Raw genomic sequence first — 12,020 nt, 5'->3', positions numbered from 1 at the left:
AAATGAACAATTAATATGATTTCTGGCATTCGGCTGTGCGGAGACCTGTGTTGTAAGGCGGATACTACTGCACAGATACATGACAATTCCACCTGCAGGTTCCCAGGGTTACGAGCAGACTTTCGAGCGTAATCGCACATGGAAGAGGCCCATCTCCGAGCAGCACGCACTTCAAGAATTTTGAATCTGTCTACAACTAACCCTAAATAAAAATTTTAAAATAAAGAGGAGACCGATGGCCACAACCCGTTTAGTCACCTTCTACGACAGGCAAGAATTACCTGTGAATGTATTCAGCCCCTCCCATCCACAGGGGGTCCAACACATGATACCAAACCGCTATCCAAGTCCGCGCCTAGGTCGCCCCTTTTATTCACCTCTTACGACAGGCAGGCATTACCGTGGCTGTATTCTTCGTCTGCGTCCACTAGCCACTGGGGAGTAGAAGAGCTAGTGTGGTTTGAGAAGGCAAAAGATCAAAAGGTCGGCCAAGGAAGAGATGGATCAATCAGATTGGAAATGTTCTAGCTAGATGAGGTCTGGATTTGCAGCAAGTTATGAAAGATGATTTCTACACGGACAGAAGTAAATGGAGACCGCTCATTCATTGCGCCCAGGGAACTGGAGCTGGTTCAAGATGATGATGAATGTTGATCTCACATATCTCATAGCAAGTATCTGGTTAAATATTTCTACAATTCCTGAATACATATACTTACTTTTTAGGCAGACTCCCAACAGTGTGCAACAACTCCATTTGTAATGGCCGTAGAACACCCTCCACTTGTTCTAAACTTTCCCTGTCATCCTCACTTGGTGATAATCTGTGAAGGATCTAAAATAAATTAGAATATTAGACAAAGTCAGAATAGGATCTTAGAAGATGAAAAGCAATACTATTACACAGAATTAAGGTACTTATTTACGCACAATAAGAACCTTACTTTTTACACTCATTAGCAATTGAATTACACAAACCTGGCTAGTAGACCTGTACTCACCTTGATGAAAGTGGCAACGCAGGGTGGCAAAGACCCCTCAAAACACTGGACGCAATGGGGAGCGAATACTGATCCATAATCGCTGAACAGCTTCCCATAACGCATGAAAATTGGTCAGAGCAGAGTCCAAGGTATGCACATCCTCTCAATAGGATACCAGCTATGCTCAGTGGGATTGAGATAGGAACTCTTTGGGGAACCAGTCAAGCATCTTCACATCTATGGAGTGCTCACTGAACCAGCCAGCCACAATTCGGGAGCAATGCGCCGTAAATACAAGTCGCTAGCAGGGTGTCTGGAGGCAAACAAAGGAGGAGTTGAACATGATCTGCCAGCCGGTTCCTGTAACGTTTGCCTCCACACAAGGATGATACCATCATAACTGGCACCATACCCTGCTGGAGGGAGGGATCCATTACCTCCTGTGCTTTACAATGCACTTGTACAAAGGCACTGGCATATAAAAACTGGTACCTGTACTCATCTGTCCAGGTGACCTGTTTCCATGCTTCAAGCATCCAATCGTGGTGTTCCATTGCCCATGTCAGTCATTGTACCTTGTGATGGATGTTGAGCAATGGTTCCTTCTGGGACGCTTGCTTCTGTATGCCATGGTGATGGTTCTAGACAGTATGGCTGCTCACACGTTGCTGCTGCTGCTGCTGCTATTGTTCTTATTGTCCATACTGAACTGAAGAGTGATCTGTTGCATTGTGGGCTATCAGCTCTTACGATCCAAGCTAGCCAATGATGACCCCTGTCGTCAACGTGTCATACACCATGACAGTTGACCATGGCAGCAGTGGCATTGCCCAAATCCACCCACTCACAGTACACTGTTAATACAGTGGCCCTTGCAAAGCCCAGTGTTGGCATGACTTCACAGATGAAGCAGCCCATATGTCTGGTAATGACAATCTGCCCTTGATTAAATGTGCTGAGGTCTCATGTCTTATCTGTAGTCAACTGTTATTCATACAGCCCATACGAAATCTGATGTTTCCGCTATGACATGCCTCGCCTTCCTATTACATTCGCCAGGTCAAGCACAGCACCATTTCCCCCACTATAACATCTATATTTAATTCAATTGCTCATGAATATAATAACTTAATACAATTAAAGTGACTGGTCTGTTTTTGGCTCAAGGAGAACAATTTCTAAATTTGTCATTAAGTGATTTGGTTATAATAAATTGGAAAAGCAAGTTCAAGAAAATTTTGTAACTACCTTGTCTAGCCATTAAATACTGTTACAAACTTTTGGTTTGGACTAATGAATCGATTTTCCAAGTAGTAACTTGTTTTTAATTTAATTCTCTACAATTGGCTTTATGTCGCATTGACACAGATAGGTCTTATGGCGACGATGGGATGGGATGGCAAAGGGCTGGGAGTGAGAAGGAAACAGTCATGGCCTTAATTAAGGTACAGTCCCGGCATTTGCCTGATATGAAAATGGGAAACCATGGAAGGGCTGCTGATAGTAGGGTTCGAACCCACTATCTCCCGAATGCAAGCTCACAGCTGCGCACTCCTAACCACATGGCCAATTCGCTCTGTCAGGTAATAAACCCTTTTGCTGAAGGTTAGTCCTGAGCAGTATGTGTTCAGCAGCAGAAGACTAAGAGTGAATCTTCATGGCTTAAGCATGAAGTAGGGCCAATAGATATGGTAGCCATAAATGCCTTGCACAGAGTTGGGAAGTATTCTACTGACATTTTAAAACTCTGAAACAGCCAAAATTCAGCAAATGTTTGTTTACTGAACAATCTAGCAATTTTTTGAGAGAGGCAGTGCAAAAGATCACAGGAGGACTGATTGAGCTTGCACTGTGAGAAGAGTGGCAGCTGTTACATTAGTGGCAGCTCATACCTGGCAAAATCCTGCCCAGAAGCAGAAATAATGGTATGGGAGCTCAATGTTTTGCCAGTTCAATATCCAGGTTACTTTCTGAAGACCTTAGGCTTAGAACTTAATGGTGGAGCACCAGACATTTCCCACCACTGCAGATGAAGCAGTAGATGAAACTGAAATCAAGACAGCTCCTGCAGCAGTATGCCAACAATGAGATGCAAAGAATTCTCTTCACCAGTGAAGACGTCTTCACTACTGAAATGAGCTTTAACGGCCAGAACAATAGGGTAGGTATAGCGGGTTCCCAATAAGATCATGAGAGAGTTTCTAAGGTCCAGAGGAGTCACTCACTACCCCTCCTCAGTTATAATTTGTGGGGGGGAGTATGCTATGAGAGCCCCATGAGGCTTCAGTGTTGTGAAAAAGGCATAAAAATAAGTGCCAGTGTGTATCTGGAAATTGTTCTGGACCCTCTCGTGAAGGGTTAGAGTCATACCACATTAAAAAATGAGTTCTGGACCCTTCTGGCAAGATTCTACCACAGCTAGTAAGGCAAGGATGACTTACAGAGGTTGCATACTAATATACCAGACTTCATCTCCTCTGACAAGTGACCTTCTGATAGCCACAGTCTCAACCCCCTGGACATCAAACTGTAGTGAGTGATGGAAGGAATGCTCTGCACGAAAAGACTCTCTATGCTTGAAAGTTCGAAGAGTTCCTTGGTGGCAGAAGTGGAGGATTTCCCAATTCACATTGTCTGTTATCCAATAGATGACTGGCCAAAGACTCCAAGCCTATATGCAGGTTAACAGTGAACATTTTGAAGACTGATCAGATGCAAATGGTGTGCAATGTGTGTGTCTATAACATACTAAAGTGAACTTGAAAATTTTCAATCCGTATTCCAGTTATTCAAAAAATAGTCGGTGACATTATTTACGGCTGGACTAGATAATATAATTAAATATTTCATAGCTTTGAAAACATTTGTATGGATTATGTCAAGACAGGCTAGAACTGACATCATCATCATCATCACCCATTCACATATTAGATCTCTAACCCATCATCATCATCATCGTCGTCGTCGTCGTCATCATCATCACCCCACATGCATGTATTTGATCGAGTGGCCTGTTATGATCTATATAGCATTCTCTTGCCAAAGTTCCATTGTAAAATTTGACTCCCAGGAGAAAATTGTATTCTGTCGACCTTTCAATACAATATTGAGAAAACTATAAATAACAAAGAACATTTTATCAACAGTACATGTTTTGATCCTTATTAGACTGTCTTCAGCTGGTTAGTAAAATTGACAGGAGATATTATTAAACACTACTAGAAATGATGATGTGATATGAAATCGTCATTAAAAATATAGCACGATTGTTTAAAAAGTCCTCTTGTTGCAAGTCTTACTGCTAGTACAACCATAAAATGGTTATGTTAATTAAGACATCTTGTTCCATTCTTGATAACATGTTAAAAAGAATTGTGTGTTACGTTTTATTCATCAAACAGACCAAATGTGTTAAGTTGATTGTGGGAACTCCTCTTAGTATAACTGTGGTGGACCCTCATATTCATAGGAGAGAGCTTACATAATTAAATGTCAGCATGGAAAAATCATTTTTTCAGATTTACTATTAGTTCCTATATTTGTAAGAGTCTACACAAGAGAAAATATACGAGTTTGTGTAAGGAAAGAAGACAACTTATCATACAAATGCCAAGTTATGCACTCATTCCCTGTCCTTCGGTCCCTCTGAGCTGACTTAATCCCATCTGTACTGTCACGTCATGTTGACGTTAGACTGATCACTTTCAGCAATGAAAGAGGATTGTTGTTGTTGAGAGGAGTCAGTTAAGAATGGGAAGGAAGGGGAATGAGATGAGGTGGGTGTAAACTCTAAGGGAAAGCAACAGCTTCTCCATGACATGTAAAGGATGTTAAATGTTATTTATTTTTTGTAATTTTTATTGGAAAGTGGAATGTTGTAGGGATAGTGTGCCTCCTCTTACCAGCAGGACCTCTGTGTGTTCCCAGCCAGGTCACGCATTTTTACCTGGATCTGATGGCTGGTTCGAGGTAGACTCAGACTATGCAATGACAACTGAGGAGCGGATGGTGAGATAACAGCCCCAGTCTAAAAACCCAAGAATGACAGCTGGTAAGATTTGTCGTGCCAACTACACGTCACCTCTAATCTGCAGGACTTCAGGCTGAGCAGTGGCTGCTTGCTGAGCCATGGTCCTTTGTGGCTGTTGCTCCATGTGGTTTGGTTTGGTTGTTATGTGTATATTATACTGCTGATTCAATTACTTTGAGTTCCTTCAATACCATTTCATTTCTAATAATAATGCTATTGGCTTTACATCCTGCTATCTACTTTTACAGTTTTTGAAGACACCGAGGTGCCGGGTTTGAGTCCTGTGGGAGTTCTTTTACGTGCCAGTTAATCTACCGACACGAGGCTGGTGTGTCTGAACACCTTCAAAAACCACCAGACTGAACCAAGATCGAAACTGCCAGGTTAGGGTAAGAAGGCCAATGCCTCAACCATCTGTGCCACCCAGTCCGGCATATTATTATTATTTTTTTGGTGATCCCATCAAGTATATGTCCAGAGACTGAATACCGGAATGATTTAGATTTGGATAGACTACCAGTATTACAACAAGACTGTACCCACATAACCATGATTCTGGAAACTGTTATTATTCTAGGTAACATACATCCAATACCGGTATTTTCATATTGGTATATGAAGGTTACATTACCTGTAAAGACTGTGGGCAAATATAACAAGCAAATACCTTCTCAGTGATTGATTTCATACATTAGAATACAGATTATGAAGAGAGAGAAGCCAGGGTAAAAGTTCGTAAGCGCAGGTCACATTAGTGAGCCTAGCACCGAGCTAAGTCAAAAACAAAACACTAAAAACAAAAAAATATCCTGTATATGAAACAATGAAAATGAATGTTTAATTACAGATGGAAAGGCCTAGTGCCACTCTTTCATTTGTTTTCATGTGTGTTAATCACATTGGAACAGCACCGTTAAATGTCATGTGCATGTCTTTTGGAGTGCAATGATAAACAAGCAGCAAAGCTTACTGTGGGTTAATCCTGATTAACAAGATATCTTCTATTATATCACTGAATAAGCTGCAATGATGAGGAGAAAGTATATACTTTAATAACGAAAAGTCTTTCACCACTTGTGTGGATGGAATTGTCGTGCTGCTCAAATGTACCTCCAAATTCCTCCCACAATTGCCCTAGGAATAAGTTAGTCCGTATAAGGCTCACGGCAATATTATTATATTCTCGGCAATTATCCATCATAGAAACAGTCGAAACTCTCTTCTGCAGACACAGTCGGTTCCGTGGAAAAATGTCTATTACGAGACGTGTCCGCTAAAACAAGGTTGTAAAAGTTAATCAAACATTTTATTGGCAAAGAACATCTATATATATAAAATAAGAGTTTTGTCTGTACATTGCTCAGAATTTGAAAAGAATGGTATTTCTGTATCGGTCATGTCCACAGTAACAAGGAAATGCACTTTTTATTTTTTCCGTAATTTCTGTCTGCCTGCCTATATGGCTGTCTGTCTGCCTGCCTATCTGTCTGTCTGTAGGTACACGCATCACTAGTAAACGGCTAGAGAGAATTCAATGAAAATCGGTATGCAAAGTCAGAAAATAAGTCGCTACAATCTAGGCCATAAATAATTTTATTCACGCTGATTGAAATGGTAGTTTAGGGGAAGGCTTAAAAATTTAATTTTCAAATATTTGTTATTAGTGGTCCTATCTTAATAAAAATTGGTATGCGAAGTCAGAGAATAAGTCACTACAATCTACGCTGTAAATAATGTTATTCACACTGAGTGAAATGGTAGTTTAGGGGAAGGCCTAAAACTTAATTCTTAAATATTTACATTAATAGTGGTTCTATCTCATTGAAAATTGGTATGCAAAGTCAGAGAATGAGCCACTACAATCTAGGCTGTAAATTATTTAATTCACACTGAATGAAATGGTAGTTTAGTGGAATGCCTAAAATTTAATTCCCAAATATTTATATTATTAGTGGTCGTATCGATAAATACTACATAACCAAAGTTATATAGAATTAAATTTCCGACCATTTATGTCTTAAACATTTTTACCGTACCGGCTATGATAACACAGATATCATGAATTTGTATTTTGTATTTATATTTGCCAAGTCCATATCAACACCGGGCCACAAGAAAATGCGTTAACAGAATTTAATGAAAATCAGTATACAGAGTCGGAGAATAAGAAACTACAATTTAATCTATAAACAAATTTATTCACCTGGATGAAATTGTAGTTTAGGGGAAAGCCCCTAAAATGTAATTTTTAAATATCTATGTTATTGGTACTACATAACAAAAGTTATAGAGAATACAATTTCCGGTCATTTATGTTTTATTCAGTTTTAACATACCGATTATGGTAAGAATGGTATTTCAGAGTCGGAAGGAAACTAAATGTGAAGGCCTACAATATCGAAAGCGCATAACATTGATCAACAATAACATTACATTGACCATTGTTTGTTCTGATGTTCTTAGTCTCTTATGTTGCCTCTCAACTCCCATAGATTGGATTACTGCTGCGTACCGTGTGCAGTATAATTGCTTGCCTGAATATAGGTGGGAAATAGCCGGAGAGTTGGAAAACTTTCTTCTTTAGCATGCCATTCCTCTGGTTCATACATTTTCTGATACAGCTGGTACGTAACACACTGGTTCATCATTCAATCCCTACTCTGACGCGCTGTTTTGAATGAGGAGTGGGCATACTTAAGGCAGAGGCACACTTAGTAGAGTTGTAGTAGCCCTGATCTAGAATAACAATTAGGGCTATTCCAAATTATAGCACCACAATTCACTAAATAACTCAAAATTCAATCCTGAAAAGAGCCGTTTCTTAAGAAAAGCTTCTTCCTTTTCATTTTTATTAAAGTCAGATAGATTTTTCTGCCACCAGTGTAGTGAACTGATACTTTTCGACTCATCGGGTACTCCGAGGAAACAGTAGTAAAAGGGCATAGTTTTTGCCCTGGGAGTCTCCACTATTCGACCCCCTCCCCGCCGAAAAGGGACGAAGAGTGTTCACGGCTTACGGCAGTCTGCGGCTTGGTCATTCCAGCTCTGGAACTTTGGACTGTTAGATCGACAGCTTAGTCCTGTTCGTTAAAAGTGAGAAAATGTGTGTAATGTACGTTCATTTCAATCGGTTTCACGGAAAAATGTCCGTATAAAGAGGTGTCCGCTGAATACAGGTGTACATTAGGGCAGGTTCAACTGTACAACAGAGCATACTGTAACAGGAACGCCCGTACTTTAGCTTTATCAGAGAGCCTGGGTTGACGCCAGAGCGTGTACGGTTCACGCTAGGAACCACAGAGAAAAGGGTATTTGAATAAGTACTTTTGAAATTTAAGTCTTTGTTTATTCAAATTAAGCAAGAAATATATCACCTTTTACAGATGTGAAGGATGGATTTGAGAAAGTCCAAACAGTGGTTGAAAGTGACGTCTCTCGGCATCGGCAATATCCCGCGTTGCCAGACTCCTTCCCCCTCACCATGGATCTCCTCTCAGCAAAATGGCACCACGTTATCTCAAGGTGGTTGACAGGTCTTGAAGATCCGATGAGGATTGGGATCGAACCTGAGAGTCTGACACTGAATGATCGATTACGTGCAATGTGGAATTACTGATTTAGCATTTCATTCCACTTCGGTCCCATGAAGGGAGTAATAAGGTGTATAGGCATCGCACAGAATGTCAATGAGATCTGGTACGACATTAGTTTACTGCACTGTACATTTTGTGAATTAGTACCTCCACTGAATATTACTACTCAAGACAGTTCATAGAATTTACCAGTTCCGCAGTTCATAACGAAAGAAGTAGATTAACACAGCTTCACATAAATGAAATGATTGTCGTTCGATGCACTGTTCTAGTGCACCAAGTCTACTTAGCAAACACAGTTCAAAGACCTCAAAGTCTATTCTGTCACTAAGGCACAGTCTCATGAAAATAAATTCTGTTAATAAAGCACAGTTTTTACTAAATAAATTAAGGCACAGTCTTATGAACCTAAGAGGCATGATTATAACGTGATCAGCATAGTTCAAAGGAAAGAAATTAACACTGTCCAACAAATAAATGACACAGTCTTTAGAAATTATTATGTTACAGTTCATTGCAAAAGACTGACATGAGTCAAATGGTCTCGTTTGTAACTGAACTATCACTTCCCTGAATATGTAAAATAACACGACAATAAACTATTATGTGGCGAGTCTGCCCAGTTTATGCATGTTGATAGTAATTTATGATTACAGTAGAGTCTCGATTATCCGAACTAAACGGGACCTGGAGAATGTCGGATCAGCGAAAATGTCGGATAATACAGAATTACTTTGAAACAAACAGGAAGGGCATACTATAATACTAAAACAATAACATGTTTTACAGCACTCTATTTATTGAATTATCAATTCAATTGTACAGTACATGCAGTATTGAACGAAAACATTCCAAATATCTTACGAAAAGAAACTTGCCAACAATCAAAGATGAAAGGAGTTTCCGCTGATATTTCCTCTTCAGTGTTTCCAGCACACCTTGGTCCACTGGCTGGCATAATGACGTCACGTTAGGAGGGAGAAACATGAATTTGATGTCACCACTTCTAAGTTGCTGTTCATTTGGGTGTGATGGAGCGTTGTCTAGTTGAAGAAGAGGTTTTCTAGGGAGATTGTTCGAAGCTAGAAATGTTTCTACATCTGGAACAAACTGTGTAACAAACCAGTCTTTAAAGATGTCAGCAGACGTCCAGGCAGCCTTCTGATTCGTGTAATAATAATAATTTTGTGTGGCTATTTCTAGCCGAGTGCAGCCCTTGTAAGGCAGACCCTCCGATGAGGGAGGGCGACATCTGCCATGTGTAGGTAACTGCGTGTTATTGTGGTGGAGGATAGTGTTATGTGTGGTGTGTGAGTTGCAGGGATGTTGGGGACAGCACAAACACCCAGCCCCCGGGCTACTGGAATTAACCAATGAAGTTTAAAATCCCCAACCCGGCCGACAATCGAACCCGGGACCGTCTGAACCGAAAGCCAGTACGCTGACCATTCACCCAACGAGTCGGACTCTGATTCGTTTAACGGACTGAAAGAGGATTAACAGAAATATTTTTAAGTGCCCTAGGTTTCTTTGCTTTACCAATCATAAACAATTTTCCTTTTAATTACCCAGTAACATTACTACAGGCAAGAACAGTAAATATTTCCTTACTAGGCTTGTAGCCATTTGCAGACGTCTCGGCTTGGGCTGCGAGAGTTTTTGATGGCAGCATCTTGAAATTTCGCCCAGTCTCATCACAAATAAAAATATGATAACCGGTTAATCCTTCAGCAAGTATTATTACTTGATATTTCTTTATAAATTTCACAACCTCATCGGATTTAGCTGACAGTTTTTCTCCACAGATATTAAGCTGCCTAATGCCGTACCGTTTTTTCCACCGATGAAGCCACCCAGCACTGGCAGTAAATTTAGGGTCCCCTTCATTAAACTCCTTCTGGAAATACACCGCCTTTTCTTGCAGCATGGGGCCAGGTATTGGCAGGCCCTTTAGTCTCCACCAAAAGTTCAAAATTAAGTCTACCAGTGTCGGATAACACGGAATGTCGGATAAGCGAAGGTCGGTTGAGCGAGACTCTACTGTATTCACTTGGAGAATTTAGTTCTCAAAAATGTTAATTACTCGAAATGTACTAGTTTTAATACACAAGTCTATCAACTGTTGACGACTCAAAATATTGTATCACTTCCTATCTCGCACAAAAATAGAATCAATGTTTCCACCTCCAATACTTAGAAATTTGTACATCCACAGACGCGAACACTTGTACTTTCTGTAAACACAACTACCGTCTGCAGTCTGCCGAACAGAGTAATGATCTCTGACCGATATCATCCAGAGCTGGCTCGCACACTGGCAGCTGGCAATACACACAGATAGTGATTTAAGCTTACTTAATTAGCTCCTTTTATACCCGTAGTCTGGGCATCGTGGCTTCTGATTCATCAATCTTCTATCTTCAATTTCTCAGTTATCCCACCACCGATTTTAATGAAATTTGGTATTCTACCCTCTGTTGTAATGTTAATACACAAGTCTTATCGGCTGTTGACGACTCAAAATATTATATCACTTCTTATCTCACACAAAAATAGAGTTCAAAATTTCCACCTTTGACTTGTGATGAGAATTTCATTTGGTCTGTACCGAACTGAAATTACAATTAAAATAAAAGATATACTGACACTTTTGTATCATATTTGGTTCTGGAAATCATGAGATGGAAGGAATTGAATACCGAGCTCGATAGCTGCAGTCGCTTAAGTGCGGCCAGTATCCAGTATTCGGGAGATAGTGGGTTCGAACCCCACTGTCGGAAGCTCTGAAGATGGTTTTCCGTGGTTCCCCATTTTCACACCAGGCAAATGCCAGAGCTGTACCTTAATTAAGACCACGGCCGCTTCCTTCCCAGTCCTAGCCCTTTCCTGTTCCATTGTCGCCATTAAGACCTATCTGTGTCGGTGCGACGTAAAACAAATAGCAAAAAAAAAAAAAAAAAAGGAATCGAATGTTTGATGGCTTCGTCATAATTATGTCCTTGCCTGGCTTTCCATCAGCAAGCAGGTTGCATGCACAGCTGCTACATCTGTCACCTGCACGCACAGCGGTCTTTTCAAACCTCTCATACAGCTGTTGTTACGAGTTGCGCTCGTATGCACCAGAAATACTTTGGTAATGAATGTCGCTGTGACATTCCCGTTTCAATACATTTGCCCAAAGCATAGCACAGTAAGGTTGCGATGCGCAGGAATTAAACTTATTAATATTATTATTAAGTAATATAATGTACAAACCTTCACAACATTTAAGCACTTGTTTATTATGTGTTTGGTGTTTGCTGATATTTAAAGTACCAGTATACCAGATTTGTTTCCTACCATTTTCATTTTGCTCACTACACAACAGGTGTTACAACTGCAGCCCAACTAAAGGATGCTGTATACCTCCACTAT

At 40.3% G+C, this 12,020-nt stretch overlaps 1 protein-coding gene across 1 annotated transcript in view; it reads right to left on the bottom strand.

Annotated features, from left to right (window-relative positions):
* The window catches only part of Sos (Son of sevenless), a 765,665-nt gene that overhangs the window by 459,399 nt on the left and 294,246 nt on the right, over positions 1-12,020 (bottom strand). Inside the window, exon 8 of the mRNA XM_067134824.2 lies at positions 720-835. Within this exon, the coding sequence (XP_066990925.2) occupies positions 720-835 (116 nt within the window). The remainder of the gene's footprint in view (positions 1-719; positions 836-12,020) is intronic.

This window comes from Anabrus simplex, chromosome 1 (genome assembly GCF_040414725.1).
Source record: "Anabrus simplex isolate iqAnaSimp1 chromosome 1, ASM4041472v1, whole genome shotgun sequence".
In the NCBI taxonomy this organism is placed as follows: domain Eukaryota; kingdom Metazoa; phylum Arthropoda; class Insecta; order Orthoptera; family Tettigoniidae; genus Anabrus; species Anabrus simplex.
Note: the sequence above shows the minus strand (reverse complement) of the source record. Positions and strands in the feature narration are given on the sequence as shown.